A 25,465-nucleotide genomic window follows, 5' to 3' on the forward strand; every position below is an offset into this window, starting at 1 on the left:
ACCCTGCAGCGGGGAGCTCCGCGGGTTAACGGCCTGGCTGAGCTAAGCCCCCCAGACCCTGCAGCGGGGGGTCCCGCGGGTTAACGCCCTGGCTGAGCTAAGCCCCCCAGACCCTGCAGCGGGGGGTCCCGCGGGTTAACGCCCTGGCCGAGCTAAGCCCCCCACCCCGACCCTGCAGCGGGGAGCCCCGCGGGTTAACGCCCTGGCCGAGCTAAGCCCCCCCCCGACGCTGCAGCGGGGGGTCCCGCGGGTTAACGGCCCCTCCCCCGGTCTCGGAGCGCCCCTTCCCGCATCCTATTTGAATACGAACCGCCCTGTGGGCGTGGCTTAGGCGATATCCGCCCGCCCCCTTCGGCCCGCCCCGCCTGGGCTGCAGCAGGGAGCAGGTGGGCTACGGCTGGGGCGGGCTGCGGGGCGCCCCTGGGCCGCTGGTGTCTGCCCCACACTCTGCTTCCGTGTGGGTCCCCCAGCTCCCTCCTCCCCCCAACCCCCCGGCTCCCTCCTCCCCCCCAACCCCCGGTTCCCCCAACTCCCTCCTCCCCCAAACCCCCGGCTCCCTCCTCCCCCCCCCAACTCCCGGTTCTCCTCCCCCAACTCCTCCTCCCCCAAACCCCCGGCTCCTCCTCCCCGCCCCCAACTCCCGGTCCCCTCCCCCCTCTCCCTCCTCCCCCAACTCCCGGTTCCCCGCCCCCAACTCCCTCTCTCTCAAACCCCGGTTCCCTCCTCCCCGCCCCCAACTCCTGGCTCCTCCCCCGCTCCCTTCTCCCCCAACTCCTCCTCCCCCAACCCCTCGGCTCCCTCCCCCGCCCCCAACTCCCGGCTCCCCGCTCCCGTTCCTCCCCGCCCCGAACTCCGGCTCCCGCCCCTCCAGCCCTGGCCCCTCCCCCGGGCCCGCCCCCAAGGCCACGTGACCGGCCGTTCCCGGCCCCCCCCGGCCCCCCCCGCCCGTTTTCCGGTTCCGGGTCGAGCCCCGCGCGCCCCCCGGGCTGCGGCCGCTGCTGCTGCGCCACGAGCGGGGCCCGGGATGGAGCCGCCGGCCAGGGGCCGAGAGCCCGCGGTGAGGGGAGGGAGTTGGGGCTGGAGGAGGGGGTGTTCTGGGGGAGGGGGTGCAGGCAGTGGGGTGCAGTGGGGGTGAAGTGACTTGGGGGCTGGGGAGGGGCCGATAGGGGGTGAGGAGGAGTTGGGGCTGGCGGGGCTGTAAGGTGAGGAGGGAGTTGGGGGCTGGGAGGGGTGCTCTGGGGAGGGGGAGTTGGGGCCAGGAGGAGGGGTGCTCTGGGGGAGGGGGTGCAGGCAGTGGGGTGAAATGAGGCACTATAACATGGCGGGGGAGGGGTTCTGAGGAGAGGAGGGGGCCTAGGTGGTGGGGCGGGGCCCAGAGGAGTGTGGGTGGGGCTGTAGTTGGGGTGGGGGCGTCAGGGGCCTGTGGTGGGAGGAGGAGTTGGGGGCGCAGGAGGAGCTAGGGAGCTGGGCAGGTGTGACTGGGGAGGGGTACCAAGAGGCGTGGGGGGGCTGGGAGGGGAGTTGGGGGCAGGAGCAGAGGGGGATGAACTGCGGTGGGAGGGTGGTGGTGGGGTTCTGGGAAAGGGCCCAGGCCTGAGGACATGTCGAGACTGTAGCTGGGGGCCAGGCCCAAGGAAGGGGGGCGGTTTGGGAAAGTGGGATGCCTGGGGGAGAGGTTGGGGGGCAGAGGGGCTTTGGGGGTAGCACTGTGAGGCCCTGGGGTAGGGTGGGGTGAAGCCCAGGTGACGGGGGTGATTGGGGTGGGGACTCTGGGGTGTGTGAAGTGGGGAACAGTTGGGGGTGCTGGGCGAGGGGAGTGAGGTCTGAGGGAGTGGGGGCAGCGGGAGGCGGTGTCTGCAGGGGGGCTCGGGTGGGAGTTATAGGGTGCTGGGGCTGTCCGCTGGGAGGGTGCTGCCGAGGGAGAGGACTTGGAGGGGGGAGCAGGGGCACCTGGCAGTGGGGGGGCTGGGGAAATGGAGGCTGATGTGAAGGGTGAGGGGTGGCAGAGGATTGGGGTACAGGCTGTGCCTGGGGAGGCATTGGGGTGGGAGTGGGGTGCCCTGGAAAGGGTGGGGTTGGGGACGGAGGGAGTGGAAAGGCCCTGGGGATGAGTGGGAGGAAGTGGGGCTGAAGGGGAGTGCGTGGGGGGGCTGAGCAGGGCTGGGAGCCCAGTGGCCAGGTTTGTGGGGGGCAGCTGGGGGTCCCTGCCCTAGGCGTGAATCTCCAGGCCTGGGGTTGGGTTGGGGCCCAGCTTTGTGGGCAAACAGGGAGTGGAGGGGGGCTGTGGGGCAGGAATGGGGGCAGCTGGGGGAGAGGTCTGGGAGTGGCGCCGATGCCCGGCGGGCGCGGCACGGCGTGAAGCCACGTCAGGGACGCGGGCGGGCTGGCTGGCACGCAGGGGGATCTGAGGCGCGCCGGGGTCGCCGCAGCGAATCTTGGCTCAGCCCGGCTCCGGGGACGGCGTTTGGGCACCGGCTCGGCGGCGCTGGGCTCGGAACCCGCCTCCGGGCTGGCGCCCGCGGCCCCCCCCAGCCGGGCCTTGGCGCTGCCGCCTTGATTGTCTTCCTCCCGGGCCGCGCTCGCCCGTCGGACACGTCCCGGGCAAGGCCACGGCTGGGGCTCGGGGGCAGGAAGGGCCAACCCGGGCTGCCCGGTCTTAGGGCCGGGAGAACTCCCCTGACACAATCGGTAGGTGCCGTCCGTGCCCGATGGCAGCCCCCCCCCCCATTTCAGCTGAATCGCTCCCAAACTGAGCTCCAAAGAGCCCCAAAAACCGGGCGCTTCGCGCCCCCCCCCCGTTAGCTTGGCCCAACGGGCCCCTGCAGCGCCAGGCACCCGAGCGTCGTGCGGGGTGTCTGTGCCAAACCGTGATGTGGTCGCGACCCGCTGGGTTCCTGCGGCAATTGAGCATCTGCCGCTCCCCGAGGGCAGATCGGGGGTGCCCCATACCCGCCTGTCACCGGCTGGGTCCCCCCACAAGCCTGGCGGTTACGCCAACGTCCTGGCTCTGCCCAGACAGCTCAGAGCCACAATATCACGGCGCCGGCCGCACGGCTCGGGCCTTGTTTCGGCAACGCCTCCCTAGTGGGGGGGTTGCCCGTCGTCCTAAAAAATCCCCCGTGGCCTGGGTTGTGGCAGCACTTCGGATCCCTGGCTGGGCCCAGACGGCCCGACTGAAACCGGGGGTTCCCCGTTCTTGGGGGGGCCTGGCAAGACTCAATCTAGAGAGACGAGCGGAGCTGCGGGGCGGGACACGGAGACCCGGGGAAGCCCGGAGCACCAAATAATCTTGCTTCTGGCTCCGTAACGCTCTGATTCCTCGGCTGTGAAACGCCGTCCGGCGACTCGGCCTGGCCGCGCCATTGCTGCCGGCCCGTTTCCCGCGAGCCCCTCGGGCTGCTGAAGGGCCCCCGCTGTGCGGAAGGGCCCGCCCCTGGCTGGCAGGTGTCCACGGCCGGAGCTCGGTGGTTTCAAGCTGTAACTCGGCTCGTGACGTTGGGCTGGTTCCTGTGCCCGACACGCTCTGTGCGTTCTCCTCCCGGCTGGGAGAGGCTGGGGCCGGAGCTGCCTGTTGTTTAGGTCTCACGTGGTGCGGGCTGGGGGGGCGGGGGGGGGAAGAGGCCCCCCTGTCGGAAAGGGAAAACAAGGGGGCTGAAACGCGTGAGCTGGCAGGATGTCTCCGGGCCTGGGCTGCCATCTGAAATGGCGTTAAACGGACACGCAGAATTGGCTGGCTTCCTGGTTGGTGGCAGTTCAGGAGCCCCTCGGGCACGGCTCGCCTGGCACAGAGACGCAGCTGGGGAACAGCCACACGGTGACCCGCGCGGTGCTGGCTCGCCGGGTGCTGCGATGCAGCCACCTCTGGGGGGAGGCAGCTGGGGAACAGCCACACGGTGACCCGCGCGGTGCTGGCTCGCCGGGTGCTGCGATGCAGCCACCTCTGGGGGGAGGCAGCTGGGGAACAGCCACACGGTGACCCGCGCGGTGCTGGCTCGCCGGGTGCTGCGATGCAGCCACCTCTGGGGAGGGGCAGCTGGGGAACAGCCACACGGTGACCCGCGCGGTGCTGGCTCGCCGGGTGCTGCGATGCAGCCACCTCTGGGGGGAGGCAGCTGGGGGACAGTGACGCTGTGTGTGGGTGGCTTGCGTGGCGCTGAGAGGCGGCTGGGTCTGGAACGGGGGAGAGTTGGGGAACAGCTGCACCTATGGCCGCATTGGGGAGGGCTTGACCTGCGCTGAGATGCAGCCGCTTCTTGGGAAGGGCAGCTGGGGAACAGCCACACGTAACACTACATGATGCTGCATAACGCTGGCTCTCCTGGTGCTGAGATGCGGCCACCTCTGGGGTGTGAGGCAGCTGGGGAACAGCCGCGCGTAACGCCGGCTCTCCCGGTGCTGAGATGCAGCCACCTCTGGGGCGGCTGGGAACCGTCGTGCCGCTGCGTGCTGACTTCGGCGAGTGCTCCCTTATCTGATGGGGGCAGCGTTGGGCGTGCCAGAGACGGGCTGGAACTGCTCACGCTGGAATGTGGCCAGGCGTTGGAGCAGGAGCGCGGGGCCGGCCTTCCCACTGACCTTGGGGGCCTGAAAGCTGAGCCGCTGCGTTGGGCCTTATCTCCTCCGCCCCCTCCCTAGAGCCCGGCAGGGTCCAGCCTGGTGGGAGACGCCCGCGCCGATCGCCCCTCCGCCGAGGAGCGAGGCATGCTGGGCCCCGGGGCCTGCGGAAGGATCCAGGATCAAAGCCTGAGCAGCGTGAGTCATGCTCCCCGTGGGTGCTGCCTCCTGGCCGCTCCCTGCGCCCGGAAAGGAGGGGGTGGTGGACGCACATGCCTTCAGTCTGGGCTGCGAGTGGGCGGCCTGAGCCGAAAGCCCGAGCCCTCCTGATGGCCCTAGCGCTTTGCTTGCGGCTCGGGCGCCGGGCGCCGTGTTATGTGCGGCTGTTCCTGGCTGCTCCACCCAAGAGGTGGCTGCATCTCAGTGCTGGCCGAGTCATCCCCATGCGGTGTTATGTGTGGCTGTTCCCCAGGTGCCCCGCCCCAGAGGTGGCTGCATTTCAGTGCTGGGCAAGTGATCGCTGCCTACAGTCGGTCCTGTTGTTTGCGTGTCCAGTTGTTCAGGGTGACGTGATTTCTTAAGCTGGAGCCTCGTTACTGTCAACCTTTATTCTGTGATGAAAACCCTTTCAGAGGAGGGTCATGTGAATTAAGTGTCCAGTACGTTCAAAGCGTGGGAGTGGGGTCTGGTGATTAGAACGGGGGGGCTGGGAGCCGGGACTCCTGGGTTCTCTCCCCGGCTCGGAGAGGGCAGTGGGGGCTAGTGGTCAGAGCTAGGCCCAGCCCTGGGAGCAGGATGCTAGTGCTGGTAAACAGGCTTGGCCTGAATGTAGACGCTGTTCCTGGACGCAGGGTGTTGTCTGCCTGAGCCCTGGGTGGGGGGCACAAGCCCGGGGGGGGGGAACCTGCCCCCCCATCCAGCCGTGCTGACTCCCCCGTCTCTGTCCCCACAGTAGCCGCTCTGCTGCCGCTTCCCCAGCTCAGCACCATGTCGGAGGGCTGGGTGGACTGCCCCACCCTGGGGCCCGGATGGAAGCGCCGGGAGGCCTACCGCCGATCCGGGGCCACCTGTGGACGGACGGACACCTACTATCAGGGGTACGGACACTGCTCCTCCCTTGGGGGCAGGGGGAGGGGGTGGGCAGCCCCCGCAGCAGAGGGTCGGGGTGAGGATCGTGTTCTGCAAAGCCACAGCGGCAGCCCATGTGGACACGGCACGGGAGGGGAAACTGAGGCACGGGAGGGCCTCGGCCTCAGTGGGTCAGAGCCAGAACTCCGGGCTCCTCTGGGGTTCAGGCGCTGCCCCTGCAGCCCTCCCGCTCCCTGGATCTCTCCACCCCCCCGGCCTGGCATCTGGGATTCGGGGGCCTCCAGTCGGTCCCAGCCTCGTCACGCATGAGCGCTGGCCCTGACCCCGGCCTGCCCTAGTGCTCTGTGGGAGAGGAGCTGCCTGCTCCAGCCGTGCAGCCCCCTCTAAGACAGGGTGCGACTGTCTGCAGCTGAAGATAACTCTCCTTCGCCCGCCCCCTCTGCTGGATGGAGTCTATGTACCTTCTCCCAAGCCAGCTGGGAGCCAGGACTCCTGGGTTCTCTCCCTGGCTCTGGGGTGGGGGGAGTGGGGTGTAGTGGTTAGAGCAGTGGGGGCTGGGAGCCAGGAATCCTGGGTTCTCTCTGGCTCTGGGGGGGGGGAGTGGGGTGTAGTGGTTAGAGCAGTGGGGGCTGGGAGCCAGGACTCCTGGGTTCTCTCCTGAGTTCTCCCCCCGTTGTCTGCGTGTGGATCAGGGTGTGCGTCTTTCCTCCCAGCCCCCGAGTCCGTTGCTGGCGCGTGTGCTTTTTCAGTTAAAAACCCGCATGTTATGAAATGAAACCGTCCCCCCTCTGTCCCCTCCCCCGCCGGCGCTCGAGGCCTCTCGTTCGGCCTGCGGTTCTGCCTCCAGCCACCAGAGCCTCGGCGTAGCCCCCGGCTGCTCCCCGGTCGCGTGAGTCTCCTCTCCCCGCCCCTCTGGGGCTGCTCTTGGGTTGCATTAGTAGCCAGGTCGCAGTAGTGGCTAGAAACTGGGGCGGCTCCCTGTATCCCCACAGCGTGTCTAATCCAAACAGCCCTGGGGGGCAGGAGGCATAGACCCCTCCGCTCAGTGCCCTCCCTGTCCCAGCGCACTGCCTGGCCGTGGCCGCGGTCCAGGGCGCCTCTCCGCCTCCCGCCCCGGCATCCACGAGGCGCTCAGCCGGCTGGAGCCTTCCAGCTGGGACCCTCGCCGGGCCGGCTTCCCTGCAGCTTGGGCCGGGTCTGCGGCCGCACGGCGCCGCCGGGAAATCCCCACTGGAACCGCTTCCCGCTCCCTGCCAGCCCAGAGGCGAAATCATCCCGGCTCTGCCGAGAACCAGGGGCTGCGAGCTGAGGCGTGGCCAATCCGGGTTATAAATTGACTAGTCCAAAGTGCAAGGCCGTGCAGCCGGCGGGGGGAGGAACGAGATTTTCTGCTCTGAGCCGGCGCGGCTCAGCTGGGAGTGACGGCGGGGCTGGGTGGAGCGGTCGGGCGCAGGGGGCACGGGCGAGCCTAGGCCGGACCAGCTGCGATGGGGAAATATTCAGGCCTCTGGACTCGCGCGTCCCGCTCCCCGGGGAGACGCAAGCGGTGGGGAGGGGGGCCGGTTGCTTGTGCTCGGTGCGTCGGGAGGGAGAAGAGTTAGCGAGACGAAAGCCCGTCGGCGGCCCGAGGAGCAGTGCAGGCTGCGAAGGAGACGGTTCCCCACAGACTCCCGTGAGTGTGGGGCAACCAGCTGGGATCTTAGGCGGGTCTCGGACGCCGAATTCCCCGTGTAGGGGGCACGTTTCGCCCTGCGTGGGGCAGCTCTAACCGCCCGCCGTTCCCTTCCGTCGGCCGACTGGCGCTTCGCTCTTAACGCTGCCCTGCTCGTGGGCGCCTCCTTGGGAACCTGCCCTCCCAGATCCTCCGAGCGGGTTTTTGCAGCAGGGGTCGGAGAGGAGCAGATGGCAGGAGCTGGCTGGCACGTCATTGATCCCCCTGGCTCGTCCCCTGGCCTGCTCTTCTGCTGTGACGGGGGACCCGGATTCAGTAGCCACGAGTCCCCCGTGCCCCCCTACCCAACCCTCTTTAGCCTCCTGCCTGTTTCACATCAAAAGAGAATGATTGTGCCGTGAAATTCCCATCTCTTGTCTGAGCAGCGTCTCCCTCCTCCCCTGTAGCCGTTGTCCCCCTGCATTATTACCTTGTGGCCGTGAGTTCCACAGGCTAATTTTGTGCTTCATGAAACAATGTGGCCTTTCCACGTCGTTCGCGAGTGAGCCTGTTCTCCCGGCTCCCTTTGGCTCCAGGCAGGTGCATCACTTCCCAGGGTGGGTGGGGGGGTATTCCTAGCCCCCCAGGCCAGGCTGGGGTGCCCTCCCTGACGCCTGCTCTGCCTCTCCTCCCGCAGCCCCAACGGCGAGAAATTCCGCAGCAAGATCGAGCTCACCCGGTTCCTGGGGCCCTCGCAGGACCTGACCAACTTCGACTTCAAGAACGGCGTGCTCCGCGACCCGCCCCCCAAGGTACCGGGGCATGGGGGGAGCGCGCCCACACGGGAGGGTCAGAATCCCCGCGGCAGGCCGGACCACGGGCGCGGTGCCGAAAACTCGGCTGGGTTTCTTGCCAACCCGGAGCCGCCTCCCCTTTATAAATCGATGCCCCAAAAAAGTGGTTCCTAGTTGGAAGAAGACCTCTCCATCCGTGATCCTGTTGCTCCCGCGTCCTCTTCCGAGGGCCTGGGTGTTCCTGCCTGTTAGGAATGCGCTGAGCCGTGCTTAGCCGGTGCCGAGGGCGGCTGTTCCCAGCCGACTCTGGTTGGTGATTTTAGCCGTGCCCGGGGCTCCGGCAGAAACTCCGGTCGCCTTCGGTCCGTCCGGGTGAGACTCACCCGTGGCACAAACAGGCCCTGGCCGCAGGCGGCTACGGGGAATGCGTACGGCTGGCGACTCTCAGACCCGGAAATGAAGGCGAAGGATTGATGGGAAACCCAGATTGGCCTGTGCATGGCCACGGTGGCACCGAAACCCCCCCCCACACACACACACACTAGTCCCTGGAGCCCACGGAAAGCCAAGCCAGGAGGCGGGTGTGGCGCAAACCTCACCCCGCCAGTCCCCATGTGCCGGGTGGAGTCCGGGAATGCCTCTTTCAGACCCGTGTTGCCTCCCGCCTGCGGCCGGGGTCCATTACGTCTGCCCCCAGCGGCGTGTTCCGGGGAGCCAGAATTAGGGTCCCGCTCGATCGGCCCCGGCCGGGCGGTTGGCTCCGTGCGCCAAAACTCCCTCCAAAGCGGCCACGGTAACGGAGCCTTTTGCGCTGGTGCGGTCGGCTCGTGTGTCGCAAGCTGCTGATTGTGCAAGCGGCCGCCCTTGGGCCAGCTGCTCCCACTGCCAGCCGGTGTCCATGCCTGCGCGGCCGCCATTCCGGCTAGTGAACGCGCTTCCCGGGGGCTGGGAGCCCGGACTCCTGGGTTCTCTCCCCAGTTCTGGGAGGGGAGTGTGGGGTCTAGTGGTTAGAGCAGGGGGCTGGGAGCCAGGACTCCTGGGTTCTCTCCCCAGTTCTGGGAGGGGAGTGTGGGGTCTAGTGGTTAGAGCAGGGGGCTGGGAGCCAGGACTCCTGGGTTCTCTCCCCAGCTCTGTGAGGGGAGTGGGGTCTAGTGGTTAGAGCAGGGGGGCTGGGAGCCAGGACTCCTTGGTTCTCTCCCCGGCTCTGTGAGGGGAGTGGGGTCTAGTGGTTAGAGCAGGGGGGCTGGGAGCCAGGACTCCTGGGTTCTCTCCCCGGCTCTGGGAGGGGAGGGGGTGTAGTGGTTAGAGCAGGGGGCTGGGAGCCAGGACTCCTGGGTTCTCTCCCTGGCTCTGGGAGGGGAGTGGGGTCTAGTGGTTAGAGCAGGGGGGCTGGGAGCCAGGACTCCTGGGTTCTCTCCCCGGCTCTGGGAGGGGAGGGGGTGTAGTGGTTAGAGCGGGGGGCTGGGAGCCAGGACTCCTGGGTTCTCTCCCTGGCTCTGGGGGAGGAGTGGGGTCTAGTGGTTAGAGCGGGGGGCTGGGAGCCAGGACTCCTGGGTTCTCTCCCTGGCTCTGGGAGGGGAGTGGGGTCTAGTGGTTAGAGCAGGGGGCTGGGAGCCAGGACTCCTGGGTTCTCTCCCCGGCTCTGGGAGGGGAGGGGGTGTAGTGGGTCAGAGCTGGGGGGGGCTGGGAGCCAGGACTCCTGGGTTCTCTCCCCAGCTCTGGGAGGGGAGTGGGGTCTAGTGGTTAGAGCAGGGGGCTGGGAGCCAGGACTCCTGGGTTCTCTCCCCGGCTCTGGGAGGGGAGGGGGTGTAGTGGGTCAGAGCTGGGGGGGGCTGGGAGCCAGGACTCCTGGGTTCTCTCCCCGGCTCTGGGAGGGGAGGGGGGTGCAGCACATAATGCAGGGTTGGCTCAGGAATGGCAGATGGAGGGGGGCATCACACGGGGGCTGTGGGGAAGGCCTGGCTGAGCTCCCACCCCATGTTCCGGGGGGTTGGGACCCCACCTCCAGACCCGCTCACCTTGTGCCCTGTACAGGTCAAGAAGGCCCAGAAGAGACGCCTCTCGCTGTCGGAGCCAGAACCCCCGACCCCCCCTGAGCAGCCGCCCCCCAAACAGCAACCCATGAAGCCGGAGCCCCCGGAGCAGCCGCCCCCGCCCCTCCCGGAGCGACGCCCCCGCAAGCGCCCGGCGCCCCTGCTGGAACCCCAGGAAGCGGCGCAAGATGCCGTAGTGGCGTGAGTTCCCCCCAGCCACCTGGGCTGCCCTGTCCCCTGAGCCCTCCGGGTAACGGTGCAAACGCTACGGGGAGGTGCCGAGAGCCCGGCCGGACGCCTGGGTTCTGTCCCTGGCCCTGGGAGGGCAGTGTGGCCTAGTGTTCAGAGCGGGCTGGGGCTGTGACGTCCCAGTGTCCCCGGTCCGTCTCCCGCGCCACGAGCCCCCCCCCCCGGCACAGGAACTGCCTGGCAGGCGTCCGTCCCTCTGGCCAGGCCTAGCGGGGTCCCTGCCCCCCTGGGGGTGGCTGTGAGCTCGCCACTAACCTGGGGGGCCCCAGACGCGGGACCTCAGCAGCCCACCTCTGCCTTCCAGATGCTGCGCCAGCTGCCAGAACTACTTCCCCGGGGTGATGCTGCCCAGCCAGAGACGCTGCCGCTGGCTGTGCCCGGACTGCCGAGGTGGGTGAGCAGGGTGGGGAGGGGCGCGATCCCGGCCGCCTTGGGGGCCTCCTGCTGATTTGCCCAGCTCCCTGGCCCCCCCTAGGCTGCGAACCCAGGTGTCCTGTCCGGACTCCGCCCCAGAGGCGGCTGCATCTCAGTGCTGGGCGAGTCATCCCCTTGTGGCGTTGTCTCTGTGCCCCAGTTGCCCCACCCCAGAGGCGGCTGCATCTCTGGGAGACTAACGCAGCTGCCCTGGTGCGGCTACCTGTTGGGTTGAGCCTCGGCCGCAGGTGCCAACGCCGGCTTCTTTCTTTCAGCCCAGAGAAGAGACTTCAACAGGGAGCAGCGGTTCTTCAAGGTAAGGGCCGGGCTGAGAGCCAGGACTCCTGGGTTCTCCCCCGGCTCTGGGAGGGGAGTGGGGTCTGGTGGTTAGAGCAGGAGGGGCTGGGAGCCAGGACTCCTGGGTTCTCTCCCTGGCTCTGGGAGGGGAGTGGGGTCTAGTGGTTAGAGCTGAGGGGGCTGGGAGCCAGGACTCCTGGGTTCTCTCCCCGGCTCTGGGAGGGGAGTGGGGGCTGGTGGTTAGAGTGAGGGGTGGGGGCTGGGAGCCAGGACTCCTGGGTTCTCTCCCTGGCTCTGGGAGGGGAGTGGGGTCCAGTGGTTAGAGCTGAGGGGGCTGGGAGTCGGGTCTCCAGGGGGCTGGGGCTGTTTCCCTGGTCCCCTCCTCGTTGGGGGGCGGGCGAGGGGCCGTGGCTGCTCCGGCTGAAGGCCCTGCCCCTCTTGCAGCGGGTGGGCTGCGGGGCCTGCCAGGCCTGCCAGATCCCCGAGGACTGCGGCATCTGCACCGTGTGCACCGTGCGGGCCAAGAACCCCGAGCTCCGGATCGGCAGGAAATGCCTCCTGCGCCGCTGCCTGAAAATCGTCAAGAAGGTACCGGCAGGCGGCCTGCCCCTCCCCTCCCCGGCTCCCCCCTCTGCCCGCCTGGTGCCCCCCACTCCCGACCCGCAGCCCCTGCTAGCCCAGCCCTGGGCTCCCCTCCCGCCCTGCCGGTGCCCCTCACTCCCGGCCTCTCCCCTCTGCCTGCGCAGGGCTTCGGCTGCGGCGTGTGCCAGGGCTGCCAGGCCACCGAGGACTGCGGCAGCTGCTACATCTGCCTGCGGAGGCTGAAGCCGGGCCTGAAGCGGCAGTGGAAATGCCTGAAACGCCGCTGCCTCAAGAAGAAGGTAGCGGGGGCGGCTGTGGGGGGGTCATTGGGAGGGCAGCTGTGGAACCCTCCACCCATGCGGGGTGGGGACACAGGGCGGGGCAGCTCTCGGCTCCCCGCCCCAGGGGCTTGCGGGAAGGGGAGGGTCGGGATGGGGCCCCTGCCCCCCACTTCTGGCAAGGCTCCGCTGCCCCTTTCAAGGGGTGCCACAGTGAGGGGGAGAGCGCCCCCCGCCCAGCACCCCCCTGCAGCACGGCGCCCCCCAGCGCCCGACCCTGCCTGCCAGGGGAGAGCACCCCCCGCCCAGCCCCCCCCCTGCAGCACGGCGCCCCAGCGCCCGACCCTGCCTGCCAGGAGAGCGCCCGCCCAGCACCCCACAGAACAGCACCCCCAGTGCCCGACCCCGCCTGCCAGGAGAGCACCCCGCCCAGCCCCGCAGCACGGCGCCCCAGCGCCCGACCCTGCCTGCCAGGAGAGCGCCCCGCCAGCACCCCCGCAGCACGGTGCCCCTGCCCAGCCCCCGCAGCACGGTGCCCCCAGTGCCCAGCCCTGCCTGCCAGGGGAGAGCGCCCCCTGCCCAGCCCCCGCAGCACGGCGCCCCTGCCCAGCCCCATCACCCCTAGTACTGCGGCTGGGACTAACTATCTCCTGGTGTGCAGCAGAAGTCGGTGGTGGCGAAGAAGGCCGGGTACGGCCCCCGGAAACTGACCGTAGTAAGTACCCGCCCTGCTGTTTGGAGCCCCCCTCGGCACAGCTTCCCAGCATGCCCTGCGGCCTGGGGGGCGGTTCCCAGCATGCCCTGCGGCCTGGGGGGGGTTCCCAGCATGCCCTGCGGCCTGCATATATATGTGTGTTTGTGGGTGGGGGATTCCCAGCACGGCCTGCGGCCTGGGCAGGGGGCATGGCTTCCCAGCCTGCCCTGGGGACTGCGGGGGTGCTGTCCCCGCCTGCCCCGCGGCCTGTGGGGGGGGGGGGGCATGGCTTCCCAGCCTGCCCTGTGGACTGCGGGGGTGATTTCCCAGCCTGCCCTGCGGCCTGTGGGGCATGGCTTCCCAGCCTGCCCTGTGGACTGCGGGGGTGATTTCCCAGCCTGCCCTGCGGCCTGTGGGGCGGGGGGGGCATGGCTTCCCAGCCTGCCCTGTGGACTGCGGGGGTGATTTCCCAGCCTGCCCTGTGGGCCGTGTGTGTCACGGAGGCGCGGTATAGTGCGGGGGGCGCAGGCGCTTGCAGCTCCCTGGTGTGTGTGGGGGGGGCCGCATGTGGCTCCCCGGTGTTGTGGGGGACATGGGTGTGTGCGGCTCTCCGGCATTAGTGTAGTTGGGGGGGCGGTCACGTGGCTCCCCGGTGTGGGTGGGGGCGGTCGCATGTGGCTCCCTGGTGTGAGTGTAGTCGGGGCGGGCGGGCATGTGGCTCCCGGCGTGGGTGTAGTCGGGGTGGGCATGTGGCTCCCGGCGGGTATGTGGGGAGGGTGGGCACGTGCAGTCCCCGGCGTGGGTGTAGTCGAGGCGGGTGTGAGTGGCTCCCGGCGTGGGTATGCGGGAGGCGGGCACGTGCAGTCGCCCGGCGTGGGTGTAGTCGGGGTGGGGGGGGGGCGTGTGTGGCTCCCCTGCGGGGTATGTGGGGAGGGTGGGCACGTGCAGTCCCCCGGCGTGGGTGTAGTCGAGGGATGGGGGGCAGGCGTGTGCAGCTCCCTGGTGTGGGTATGGGGGGGCGGCTCCCTGGTGTTGGGGTGTTTGTGTGTGTGGGGCGGGCGTGTGCGGCTCCCCGGCGTGGGTGTAGTTGGGGGGGGGGCTCTCCAGTGTGGGGCGGGTGGGTGCCTGTGGCTCCCTGGCACTGCTGCCCTGTGGGTCTTGCCTCTCTGTGCCCCCCCCAGAGGGGAGCTGGCAGCGGGTACAGCTGCGGCCTGGCCACGCCGCCCCGTGGCACCTAACAGCCGCGCGTGGGGGACGGGCCCACCCGAAGCCGCCCCTTGGCCCTGGCCGAAGCTGCAGTGAGGGGCCGGAACCCTGCCCCCCCCCGCATGGGGCCCCCGCCCCCCATGAGCTCGCTGCCCCAGTATGATTAGAGCGGGGGGGCCGGGGCCAGGACTCCTGGGTTCTCTCCTGGCTATCGGAGGGGAGTGGGGGCTGGTGGCTGAGAGCAGGGGGGGGCTGGGGCCAGGACTCCTGGGTTCTCTCCTGGCCGTGGTCCAGCTGACTCTGCGTCTCTCTCACTCCTTCCTGTCCCTTCTTCCTTCTGTCCCTGTCGCTTCCCTGCCCTCAGGACGGGCCCCAGCTCGCCCCGGGGAGGCGCCGCAGGAGGCTGCCAGCCGCCGGGCCCAGCGCTGTGAGTGGGTGTGGGCGGCGGGGAGCACTTCTGGGAGAGCGCGCCACCCCCGGGGGCAGCTGGGAGCCGGGGCAGCTGGGTTCTCTCCCGGCTCTGGGAGGGGAGTGGGGTCTGGTGGTTAGAGCAGGGGGGGTTGGGAGCCAGGACTCCTGGGTTCTCTTCTGGCTCTGGGAGGGGAGTGGGGCTAGTGGTTAGAGTAGGGGGGGTTGGGAGCCAGGACTCCTGGGTTCTCTCCTGGCTCTGGGAGAGGAGTGGGGCTAGTGGTTAGAGCAGGGGGGCTGGGAGCTAGGACTCCTGGGTTCTCTCCCGGCTCTGGGAGGGGAGTGGGGGCTACTGGTTAGAGCAGGGGGGCTGGGAGCCAGGACTCCTGGGTTCTCTCCTGGCTCTGGGAGGGGAGTGGGGGCTAGTGGTTAGAGCAGGGGAGGAGGGGTGGGTTGGGTTGGGGGGCCCGTGGCAGCTGTGGGTGGGCTCTGCTCTGGCTCTGTCCTTCTGCCAGCCTGGCCGCGCTGCCGCGTCCTGTGAGCGTCTCTTCTCTTCCTTCTCTGTCTCCGCCAGGACGGCCTGGCCCCTAAACCTCGGCGCCGTAAGAGATTAACCCCAGCCGCAGCAGCCACAGTGAGTGCGGTGCCAGCCCCCGTTCCCCCCCCCCCACGTCGTCCCTGGTCCCAGCCCCTCCCCCCAGAGCCGGGGAGAGAACCCTGGAGTCCTGGCTCCCAGGCTCCAGCATCCCCCATTCCTAGAGTTGCCTTCGGAAGGGCCTGGCGCACGCAGAGTTAACCCTAGAGGTGGCGGAAGGGGGGGCACACGTCCTGCTCTGGGCAGGGACTTTGCCCCCCCACCTCCACCCCAAACAAGCTCTCATGGAGCCAGGACTCCTGGGTTCTCTCCCCGGCTCTGGGAGGGGAGTGGGGTTTGGTGGTTAGAGCGGGGGGGTGGGGGGCAGGGAGTCAGGACTCCTGGGTTCTCTCCTCGCTGTGAGGTCTCTGGCAGTAGGGGTGACCCAGGCTGTGTCTGGCGCGCTGGGGGCACTCTGCATCGCGTCGGGGGGGGGACGGGAACCCCGACATTAGAGTCCAGCCTTGGCCCCTTCCTAGCACTGTGGGGCCTGAGCCCAGCAGGGCTCCGTAGGGGCTGGGTGAGCTCTGTGGCCCCTGGCACTGCCGGCTGGTCCCTCTCTGCCGTGGGGCAGCTGTGCGCAGCCTCCCATCCGGCCAGGGGGGCCTGAGCCGGGCGGGGGTGGTGACACGGGGGACGCCTGGCAGCCAGCAGGGCCGGATGGGCAACAAGCCGGGGGCGGCGATCCAGCCCCGTCCTCTGGTACCACCCAGCTCCGGTCGGGTGATGGACCCAGGTGTCCTGGTCACCTTCCCCCGCCCTGAATTCTGGGGGAAGAGGGACCCAGGTGTCCGGGCGGTCCCCCCTCCCCAGCCCGGACTCCGGAGGAGGAGGGACCCAGACATCTGGGCCGCTGTTCCCCTCCTCTCCTGCCAGGCCCGGCATGTGTTCCACAGAAGGGACCCTGGCGTCCGGGTGACCCTCCCCCCGCCCCTCACCTTGTCTCCCCTTCGCTCCCCCCAGAAATGGAAGCCGTCGTTGGAGCGAGACCCCGGTGGCCTCTCAGGCTCGCGGCGCAGGGTGAGTGAGAGACGGGGCCGGAGCCAGCTCAGACCCGCCTGCCGCAGGGGGAGCCCCATAGGCAGGGGTGGGGCAAAGTCCTGGGGCTGAGCCAGCGAGGGGAGTGCGGTCGAGGGGCTAGAGCGGGGGGGCTGGGAGCCAGGACTCCTGGGTTCTCTCCCCGGCTCTGGGAGGGGAGTGGGGTCTAGTGGTTAGAGCGGGGGGGGGGCTGGGAGCCAGGACTCCTGGGTTCTCTCCCCAGCTCTGGGAGGGAAGTGGGGTCTAGTGGTTAGAATGGGGGGGGGGGCTGGGAGCCAGGACTCCTGGGTTCTCTCCCCGGCTCTGGGAGGAGTGGGGTCTGGTGGTTAGAGCAGGGGTGGGGGCGGGGAGCCAGGACTCCTGGGTTCTCTCCCTGGCTCTGGGAGGGGAGTGGGGTCTGGTGGTTAGAGTGGGGCTTGGAGCCAGGACTCCTGGGTTCTCTCCCAGCGCGGGGAGGGGAGCGAGGTCTAGGGGTTAGAGCAGGGGGGGCTGGGAGCCAGGACTCCTGGGTTCTCTCCCCAGCTCTGGGAGGGGAGTGGGGTCTGGTGGTTAGAGCGGGGGGGGCTGGGAGCCAGGACGCCTGGGTTCTCTCCCCGGCTCTGGGAGGGGAGTGGGGTGTGGGGGTTAGAGCAGGAGGGGATGGGAGCCAGGACTCCTGGGTTCTCTCCCTGGCTCTGGGAGGGGAGTGGGGTCTGGTGGTTAGAGCGGGGGGGGGGGCTGGGAGCCAGGACTCCTGGGTTCTCTCCCGGCTCTGGGAGGAGCAGGGTTTGGTGGTTAGAGTGGGGGGGGCTGGGAGCCAGGACACCTGGGTTCGCTCCCTGGCTCTGGGAGGGGAGTGGGGTCTGGTGGTTAGAGCAGGAGGGGCTGGGAGCCAGGACTCCTGGGTTCTCTCCCCGGCTCTGGGAGGGGAGTGGGGTCTGGTGGTTAGAGCGGGGAGCCAGGACTCCTGGGTTCTCTGCCCGGCTCTGGGAGGGGAGTGGGGTCTGGTGGTTAGAGCGGGGGGGGCTGGGCGCCAGGACTCCTGGGTTCTCTCCCTGGCTCTGGGCCCCAGAAACAGCTGGGTAAAGTCTGGTGGTTAGAGCGGGGCGGGGCGCCAGGACTCCTGGGTTCTCGCCCCGGCTCGGGGCGGGGCGTGGGGTCTGGTGGGTCGCGCCGGGGGGCTGGGAGCCAGGACTCCTGGGTTCTCTCCCCGGCTCTGGGAGGGGAGTGGGGTCTAGTGGTTAGAGCAGGGGGGGCTGGGAGCCAGGACTCCTGGGTTCTCTGCTCGGCTCTGGGCGGGGAGTGGGGTCTAGTGGTTAGAGCTGGGGGGGCTGGGAGCCAGGACTCCTGGGTTCCATTCCTGGCTAGGAAGTGTGGCTGGTGGTTCTGTGGCTGACGGTCTCCCCCAGTGCTTCTCTCCCCCCCACCCCCCCGCTCTGTTCCATGGACTAACTCTCCTGTGTGTCGCCTGCCCGCTGTGCCCCTCCCCCCCTCGCCGTGGGGCCCCCCTGCTGTCTCGCCCGGCCTGGCCCTGGGGCCCTGCTGCTCCGGGGAGACAGGCCTGTTGGGCTGGATCTTCTCGTGTTTCTCTGACGCCGGGCACAGCGCCCCCCGTCCGCCTGGCAGCCCCCGGCTGCGGTTCCCTCGGCGAGTCTCTCCCGACGTCCCAGGCCGCCTCGGGCACTAGAGCTGGAAGGGGCATCGGCGGGTCCAGCCCCGGCGCTGAGCCGGGACCAAATGGACCTAGGTTCTAACCCTCCGCGGGCGCGGCCCCTGGATCCGGGCAGGGCACTGGCCTGGGGCTCCGCAAAGGGGACAGTCCGGGAGCCAATCTCGGGTAGGGGCGGAGGGGGGACTTTCTCTCTGGGTCCGGCCGTGGGGCGGCCCCTGCTGCGATCCTGCGGCCTGTTCCGGTGCCCGCAGTTCAAGGAGGAAGTGGGTCGGTCGGGGAGAGGCTGGGAGCTGAACAAAAGGGAAGTGAGGGGCTGGGTCGCTGAGTCACCACGTGCCCGCGGCACTCCAGGGAGCCGGCGCCCCAGCCCGTGGCCACGGGTCGGGCCTGGATTTGGGGAGCTGAGTTGGCAGCGAGAGACGGTTCATCTCTAGCTTGCGCCTGGGATGGGCGGGAGGCGCTAGATACCTGAAGGCAGGAGCTAGAGCCCTGAGGTCACATGGCCTGAGTCTGGGGGGCCGGGCCCCCCAGCTGGGGTCATTCAGCCGTCGCTCTGCGTGCCCAGGGCTCCCCTCAGTGCTCCCCATACCCCCGCCGTACGCCCCCCTTGGCAGGCCGGCAGTTTCCTGGCGCCGGGGACGGGGAGGGGGCCGTGTACGGCCGGCCTCTCCCCCCCCCCCCCCCTGACCCGGCGCCTCTCTCCCCGCCCGGCAGCTCTGCTCCAAGAGCCGGCGGAACCGCAAGTGCGGGGAGTGCGAGGCCTGTCTGCTGAAAGCCGACTGCGGCCGCTGCGACTTCTGCCGGGACAAGCCCAAGTTCGGCGGCGAGAACCTCAAGCGCCAGAAGTGCCGCTGGAGACAGTGCCTGCGCTTCGCAATGGTTGGTGGCCTGCCCGCCCGGCTCGTGGGGTCCGGCTGCTCTGGGAGGGCAGGGGCACGGTGCCGAGCGCTGAGCTGGAAGGGACTTGAGGAGGCGTATCCCTGGCTGGCGCGGCTCCGGCTGGACTGGGGCGGCTGCTCGCCCCGGCTGGCGCGGCTCCGGCACGGTTCCGGCTGGGCTCCGGCGGGGCGGGCGCTCGCCCCGGCTGGCGCGGTTCCGGCTGGGCTCCGGCGGGGCGGGCGCTCGCCCCGGCTGGCGCGGCTCCGGCTGGGCTCGGCGGGCGGGCGCTCGCCCGCTGGCGCGGCTCGGCTGGGCTCGGCGCGCGGGCGCTCGCCCGGCTGGTGCGGCTCGGCTGGGCGCGGCGCTCGCCCGGCTGGCGCGGCTCTGGCTGGCCTCGCGCTCGCCCCGGCTGGCGCGGCTCCGGCTGGGCTCGCGCTCGCCCCGGCTGGCGCGGCTCCGGCTGGGCTCGCGCTCGCCCCGGCTGGCGCGGCTCCGGCTGGGCTCGCGCTCGCCCCGGCGGGCGCGGCTCCGGCAGGGCTCGGCTGGGCTCGCGCGCCCGGCTGGCGCGGCTCTGGCTGGGCTCGCGCTCGCCCCGGCTGGCGCGGCTCCGGCTCGGCTCCGGCGGGGCTCGCGCTCGCCCCGGCTGGCGCGCCTCCGGCACGGCTCGGCGGGCGGCGCTTCGCCCGGCTGGCGCGGCTCGCAGCTCGGCGGGCGGGCGCTCGCCCGGCTGGCGCGGCTCGCACGGCTCGGGCGGCGCCGCCCGGCTGGCGCGCTCGGCACGGCAGCCTCGGCGGGCGGGCGCTCGCCCCGGCTGGCGCGGCTCCGGCACGGCTCCGGCGGGCGGCGCCGCCCGGCTGGCGCGGCTCGGCGCAGCTCGGCGGCGGCGCTCGCCCGGCTGGCGCGGCTCGGCCGGTTCCGGCTGGGCTCGGCGGCGGCGCTCGCCCGGCTGGCGCGGCTCGCACGTTCGGCTGGCTCCGGCGGGCGGCGCTCGCCCGGCTGGGCTCAGCGGGCGGCGCTCGCCCGGCTGGCGCGGCTCGGCACGGTTCCGGCTGGGCTCGGCGGGCGGCGCCGCCCGGCTGGCGCGGCTCGCACGGTTCGGCTGGGCTCGGCGGGCGCTCGCCCCGGCTGGCGCGGCTCCGGCACGGTTCCGGCTGGGCTCCGGCGGGGCGGGCGCTCGCCCCGGCTGGCGCGGCTCGGCTGGCACGGCTCGCACGGTTCCGGCTGGGCTCGGCGGGCGGCGCCCGCTGGCGTGGCTCGCACGGTTCGGCTGGGCTCGGCGGGCGGGCGCCGCCCGGCTGGCGTGGTTCCGGCACGGTTCCGGCTGGGCTCCGGCGGGGCGGGCGCTCGCCCCGGCTGGCGCGGCTCCGGCTGGACTGGGGCCGTTGCTCTGGTGGGCTCTGGGCTGGGCTCCCAAGATGCACCGCGGCTCTGGGGCTCGCATCCCGTTGTGGTGGTTGGGGCAGGCCCAATGCCCTGGGGAGGGGAGACAGAGCCCGTTGATGTGGGGCACACGCCTCCTACCGCCCACTCGCCCCGGCTCTGTGCCCCACATCAGGGGAGCGTCTTCCCTCCCGGCCCGCGTCCAGCCCTCTCGCCGTGCTCGTCTTGTGGCGTGGAGCCCGCAGCCGGGCCGTGCGCGCGGAGCCGGGGCTGGGCCTGGCCGAGCGCGGGGGGTTTGTCCCCGGCGGGTTCGTTCGCCTCCCGGGAGGGTGCTCGGGGCCCAGGGCTCCCGGGGACGTCAGTGCAGGTCTTGGCGGCTGCATTCTTCACCTGCAGGTGCCGGGGCCGTTTGTCAGGCCGGGCACAGAGCCAGAGGCACTGCCCAGAAGGGGCTTGTGAAACCGGACGCCTGGGTTCTCTCCTCGGCTCTGGGAGGGGAGCAGGGTCTGGTGGTTAGAGCAGGAGGGGGCTGGGAGCCAGGACTCCTGGGTTCTTTTTCTCTGCCTTTCTGTAAATTTGGACCCTTGATACAAACATCCTGAGCAGGTGTCTGCGCCCCTCCTGACCCTCCCTGTGCAGCCGAACTCCCCTGCCCTGCACCCCACTCTCCGGGGCAGGCGGGGGCCCCCCCCGAACCAGGTGACTCCCACACAGTGGGGGCCGTGTGCAGGCCGGGGTGCGTGGTCCTTGTCGCTGGCTGGGGAGGGGGCAGCGGGCTCCGGGGGAGGGGCAGGAGTGCAGGCGCCCAGAGGCCGTGGGGATGGGCAGGACCGGGCCGACTCTCTCGCTCTCCCTGTCTCTCTCTCTCGCTGTCTCTCTCTTTCTCTCTCTCTCCCTCCCGCTCGCCGCCTGCCCGGCTCTGGCTCTGGCTCTGTCTCTCCCTCTCTTTCCCTTCCCCAGAAGCGGCTGCTGCCGGCGGTGTGGAGCCGCGGGCAGGCGGAGGAGGGGGCGGGGGCCCTGGCCCCCCGGAAGGCCTGGAGGCGCAGGATCGGCCGCAGCCGCCAGCCGGCCCGGATCAAGCAGGTGGGGCGGCGGGTCAAGGGGAGCGGCCAGCAGCGCTGGGCTCGGGGCAGTGCCCCGCCGCAGGTAACTACCTCCCCCTGCCCCGCCCCCCGGCGGCCCGCCCCCCGCCCCGCCCTGCCCGCCCCGCCCCGGCTGTGGGGCCCCCCAGGCCCGTGAGACGCGGCACTCGCCCGGGGCCAAAGACACTCGCGCTTCTCTCTTTCTTCCTCCGCTCCGCCTTCCGGCCCGGTTACCGCTCAGCCTGGGGGGAGGGGAGCCCAGGACTCCTGGGTTCTCTCGCTGGCTCTGGGAGGGGAATGGAGCCTAGTGGTTAGATTGGGACGGGCTGGGAGCCAGGACTCCTGGGTTCTCTCTCCGGCTCTGGGAGGGGAGTGGGGTCTAGTGATTAGATGGGGGGGGGGGGCCGGCTGGAAGCCAGGACTCCTGGGTTCTCTCCCTGGCTCTGGGAGGGGAGTGGGGTCTAGTGGTTAGAGCGGGGCGGGGCTGGAAGCCAGGACTCCTGGGTTCTCTCCCTGGCTTGCCCTGTGACTTTTTGGTTAAGACCTTCTACCTCCGTGTGCTTGTCCCCATCAGTGACTTGGGGTGGTGACAGCGTGTGCGTGGGGGGGACGATCCGGAACGTCGGCTGCACTGCTAGGCCGGGGAATGAGAGTTAATTTTGCTTCTCCCCATAGGTTGCCTGGATTCGGCTCACTCTGGGAGGGGAGTGGGGTCTAGTGGTTGGGGGGGGGGGGGGCTGGGAGCCAGGACTCCTGGGTTCTCTCCCCAGCTCCGGGAGGGGAGTGGGGTCTAGTGGTTAGAGCGGGGGGCTGGGAGCCAGGACTCCTGGGTTCTCTCCCCGGCTCTGGGAGGGGAGTGGGGTCTGGTGGTAAGAGCGGGAGGAGGCTGAGAGCCAGGACTCCTGGGTTCTCTCCCTGCTCTGCAGTGGCGTTGGGGGGCGGCTGTCCGTGGGGGGCTCTGTGCTGCCCCCTGACGCTGTGCTCTGCCCCACAGGAGAAGGAGCGCCCGCCGGGCGGGGAGCTGCGGTTCCTGGCGGAGAAGGGGGTCGCCGAGGCGCCCGGGCAGCTGGTGCTGCTGAAGGATCGGCCACGCAGGGACTTCGTCCTGCTCCGCGACGCCCCCCCGAGCTTCCCCCTCCTGCTGCAGCATGTGAAGGAGGAGCCGGCCACACCCCCGCCCCCCGGCCGGCTGGAGGTGAGAGGGGGCGGCCCCCATTCCCGCTGGGTGTCCCCCTCCAGTGGCGCCCGGCTCCGGGCCAGTCCTCCCCTTTGGGTGACCGGGGGTCCTGGCTGCGTGCCCCGTGCCGGGGTGAGGGCCGGCCCCGGGGCCTGCATCCCCCCCCCCAGCGCCCCTCGACGGCTGCCCTGGCTCTGCGGCCTCAGTCCTGTCCCCGTCTCTCCCCCCCTGCAGGAGCCGGCCCCCACCCCGGTCCTCGCCGCCCCACCCCTGGTGAAGCAGGAGAAGGTGGAGCCCGGATGGGACCTTGCACCGGTAAGAGCCCTCCCAGGGCCAGCGAGAGAACCCAGGAGTCCGGGCTCCCAGCCCCCCTGTTCTAACCACCAGCCCCCACTCCCCTCCCAGAGCCAGGGAGAGAACCCAGGAGTCCGGGCTCCCAGCCCCCCCCCCTGTTTTAACCACTAGCCCCCACTCCCCTCCCAGGGTCAGCGAGAGAACCCAGGAGTCCGGGCTCCCAGCCCCCCTGTTCTAACCACCAGCCCCCACTCCCCTCCCAGAGCCAGGGAGAGAACCCAGGAGTCCTGGCTCCCAGCCCATGTCCATGCTCCCCTGGGAGCTGCCCCGGGCAGGATTCGGGGTGCCCCCAGCGCTCACCCCCTCCCTTGCAGGTGCCGGCGGGGGTGCCCCTGCGGATGGAGGGCCGGGCGCTGGCCAGGGAAGTGGTGGTTCTGGACCCAGCTGACAAGGACGAGGAGGACGAGGAACGCACCCCGGTGGTGAGTGGGGGGGGCTGTTCCATGGGGGCCAGGAGAGAGCAGGGGGCAGTTCTGTGTGGGGCTGGCGCTGTGGGGCAGTGTTGAGGGGTGCATGGGGCATTTCTGGGGGGTGGGGGGCTGGTGCTGGTGGAGGGCGCAGTGATGAAGGGTGAAGGGGGCAGTGCTGGGGGGGCAGGGGCCGCGTTGGAGGCAGTTCTGGGGTGTCTGGCAGTGGGGCGGGGAGGTTGAGGGTGCATGGGGCAGTTCTGGGGGCTGGGGAGGCGCAGTGATGAAGAGTGAAGGGGGCAGTGCTGGGGGGCAGGGGCCGTGTTGAGGCAGGTCTGGGGGAGGGTTGAGGGGTGCATGGGGCAGTTCTGGGGGGCTGGTGCTAGGGCATGGCACAGTGGTGAAGGGGGCAGTGCTGGGGGCGTTCGGGGTAGCACCGGGCAGCCCCTCCTGACCCCCCGTCCCCCCCGCAGATCATGGAGATCTACAGCCTGGGGGCGCTGGCGGGGCGGGCGCCCCTGGACCCGGTGCTGCGGGAGTTCCTGGCCGAGCTGCAGGAGATCCCCTTGCCGGCCCACTGGGAGGTGCAGCCGCCCCTGGGGGGGCCCGACCTGCGGCTGGTCCAGCGCTCGGCCCGCTCCACCATGGCCGCCACCGTCATCCACATCCGCCCGGGGCTCTTCTTCCAGGTGGTGGTGCGCCAGCTGCCCGTGCCGCCCGAGCACGAGGTCTACGCCAGCCACCCCGCCCGCCTCACCACCGTGGACGAGGTGGTGGAGCTGATCTGCGACCTGGAGGCCTATCGGCTGTGCCCGGGCTGGCCGGCCGGCTGGCACGCGGGGCAGCGCTCCCAGGCCTGCGACGTGCTGGTGTACGCGGGCTGCTGCCCCCAGTGCCGCCTCAACCCCTGGCCCTCGGGCAGCGCCGGCCCCTAGGCCCCCCCGCGCCCCCAGAGCTTCTATTTTTGACACTGGAATCGGCTGGACCCGGCCGGGTCGGGGAGGGGGGGGGCAGGGGGGGGCGGCCGGGGGGGGGACGGCGTCAGTTTGTTTTCGTTGCTTGCTTGTCCCTCTCCAGGCTGCGGGAGGGCTGAAGGGACCCCCCCCCCACTGTGGTCACATGAGCAGCTCTAGCCAATGAGCTCTGTCCCCATAGGGCCCCCCCAGGCAGGGCAGAGGGCTCCTTCCTCCCGAGCCCCCCCCCGCTCCCTTTGCAGTGACTGGGGGGGTAGGGATTTCAGACCCCATCTTAAATTGCTTTAACCCCCCCTCGCCCATTGGCCTGGGTCTTCCACCTCCCCTGCCCTTTGGGGGGGGCAGACCCATGCTAGCTTCTCCCCCCCAAGCGATTGCTTCATCTCCAGCATGGGGGGGTCGCTCCCCCTTTCTTCCCCAGTTTAGGCTCCTGTTTTAAAACTTGAATTCTTCCTTGGTGGCGATTTTTCTGCTGCAGGGGAGGGACAGCTCAGGGGAGGTAGAGGACATGGGTTGCCGGGGGCAGAGATGGCCCCATACTGTCCACTCCTCCTCCCCCCACCCCCCCGGCAGTCAGAGGCTAGTGCTAATTTCAGGGAGTTTCTGCCGAAGCCATAACTGCGTCCTTGGTGGGGGACATCCCCCCCCCCGTGGCTGGGGGGGGTAGGGTGTGAAGCACAGATCCCGCCCCACCCCTGTCAGGGTTAGTTCTGTTCTTCCCCCGCCCGCGCACAGAAAGAGGAAAAAAAGGCAAAAAAATTCACCCCAGAAACTCGTCTCTATTTTTTTATGTATTAAAAGTTTTAATGAGTAGATGAGGGCCGGGTCCTGCCTCTGCTTCCCTGGGGAGGGACGGCCCCCCACCCCAGGGTTACAAAACCGTTACCCCTTGGTGGGGGGAGCCCATCTTCCCTGGCGTCCTGCCTGGCACCCGTCAGAGGGTGGGTGTGGTAAGAGGAGTGCAAGCCCCATGGGGAAACTGAGGCAGGCGGGTGGATGAGACTGGCCCATGCTCAGGCAGGAAGTCAGTGACAGCTGGGGAGAGAACCCAGGAGTCCTGGCTCCCAGTTGCGCTCTCCTCCCCTCCCCCGGGCTCACTGTAATCACTGGATCCCACTCCCCTCCCCGAGCCAGGGAGAGACCCCAGGAGTCCTGGCTCCCAGCCCCCCCCCCAGAGCCGGGGAGAGAACCCAGGAGTCCTGGCTCCCAGCCCCACCTCCCACTCCCCTCCCAGAGCTGGGGAGAGAACCCAGGAGTCCTGGCTCCCAGCCCCCCTGCTCTAACCACCCCCCCCCCCACTCCCCTCCCAGAGCTGGGGAGAGAACCCAGGAGTCCTGGCTCCCAGCCCCCACCTGATGATTCACATGCCCCTTTCCCGGGATGTGGTGCCCCTGCCAGCCAAACAGGCATGTTGCTCTTGGTGTTTATGGGGGATGGGGGGGTCACTGCCCCCCATGTCTGAGGCTGAGATGGGGTGGGGTTACCTAGTCGCCAGGGGGTTTCTGCAGTGGGGCCAGGGGCCCGCTTGGGGCCTTTGGTATCCAGCCCCCTTGAGCCAAGGTCTGTCCATCCGTCCATCCCCACGTGGGCCTCGCTGGCTGGGGTCTGCCGGCCCCCCGGCCCTGCCCGCTCCCTGCCCC

General features: G+C 70.1%; 1 protein-coding gene across 9 annotated transcripts; it reads left to right on the plus strand.

Annotated features, from left to right (window-relative positions):
* The first annotated feature begins 266 nt into the window (after positions 1 to 266).
* MBD1 (methyl-CpG binding domain protein 1) lies at positions 267 to 24,263 on the plus strand. 9 transcript variants are annotated; one of them, XM_039510378.1, is made up of 13 exons: positions 267 to 386; positions 5,507 to 5,651; positions 7,992 to 8,106; positions 10,123 to 10,322; positions 10,675 to 10,760; positions 11,060 to 11,100; positions 11,526 to 11,669; positions 11,828 to 11,962; positions 12,603 to 12,656; positions 21,908 to 22,108; positions 22,325 to 22,405; positions 22,759 to 22,866; positions 23,325 to 24,263. In XM_039510378.1, the coding sequence occupies exons 2-13, from the start codon at positions 5,542 to 5,544 to the stop codon at positions 23,784 to 23,786; spliced, it is 1,737 nt and encodes a 578-aa protein (XP_039366312.1). In that variant the 5' UTR covers positions 267 to 386; positions 5,507 to 5,541; the 3' UTR covers positions 23,787 to 24,263. The 9 variants fall into 9 exon arrangements, with proteins under 9 accessions (XP_039366312.1, XP_039366311.1, XP_039366308.1 ...); XM_039510377.1 differs by lacking the exon at positions 267 to 386 and adding an exon at positions 2,313 to 2,688; XM_039510374.1 differs by lacking the exon at positions 267 to 386 and adding an exon at positions 3,623 to 3,814.
* Positions 24,264 to 25,465: the final 1,202 nt, after the last annotated feature.

The sequence above is a fragment of the Mauremys reevesii genome, linkage group 22 (genome assembly GCF_016161935.1).
Source record: "Mauremys reevesii isolate NIE-2019 linkage group 22, ASM1616193v1, whole genome shotgun sequence".
In the NCBI taxonomy this organism is placed as follows: domain Eukaryota; kingdom Metazoa; phylum Chordata; order Testudines; family Geoemydidae; genus Mauremys; species Mauremys reevesii.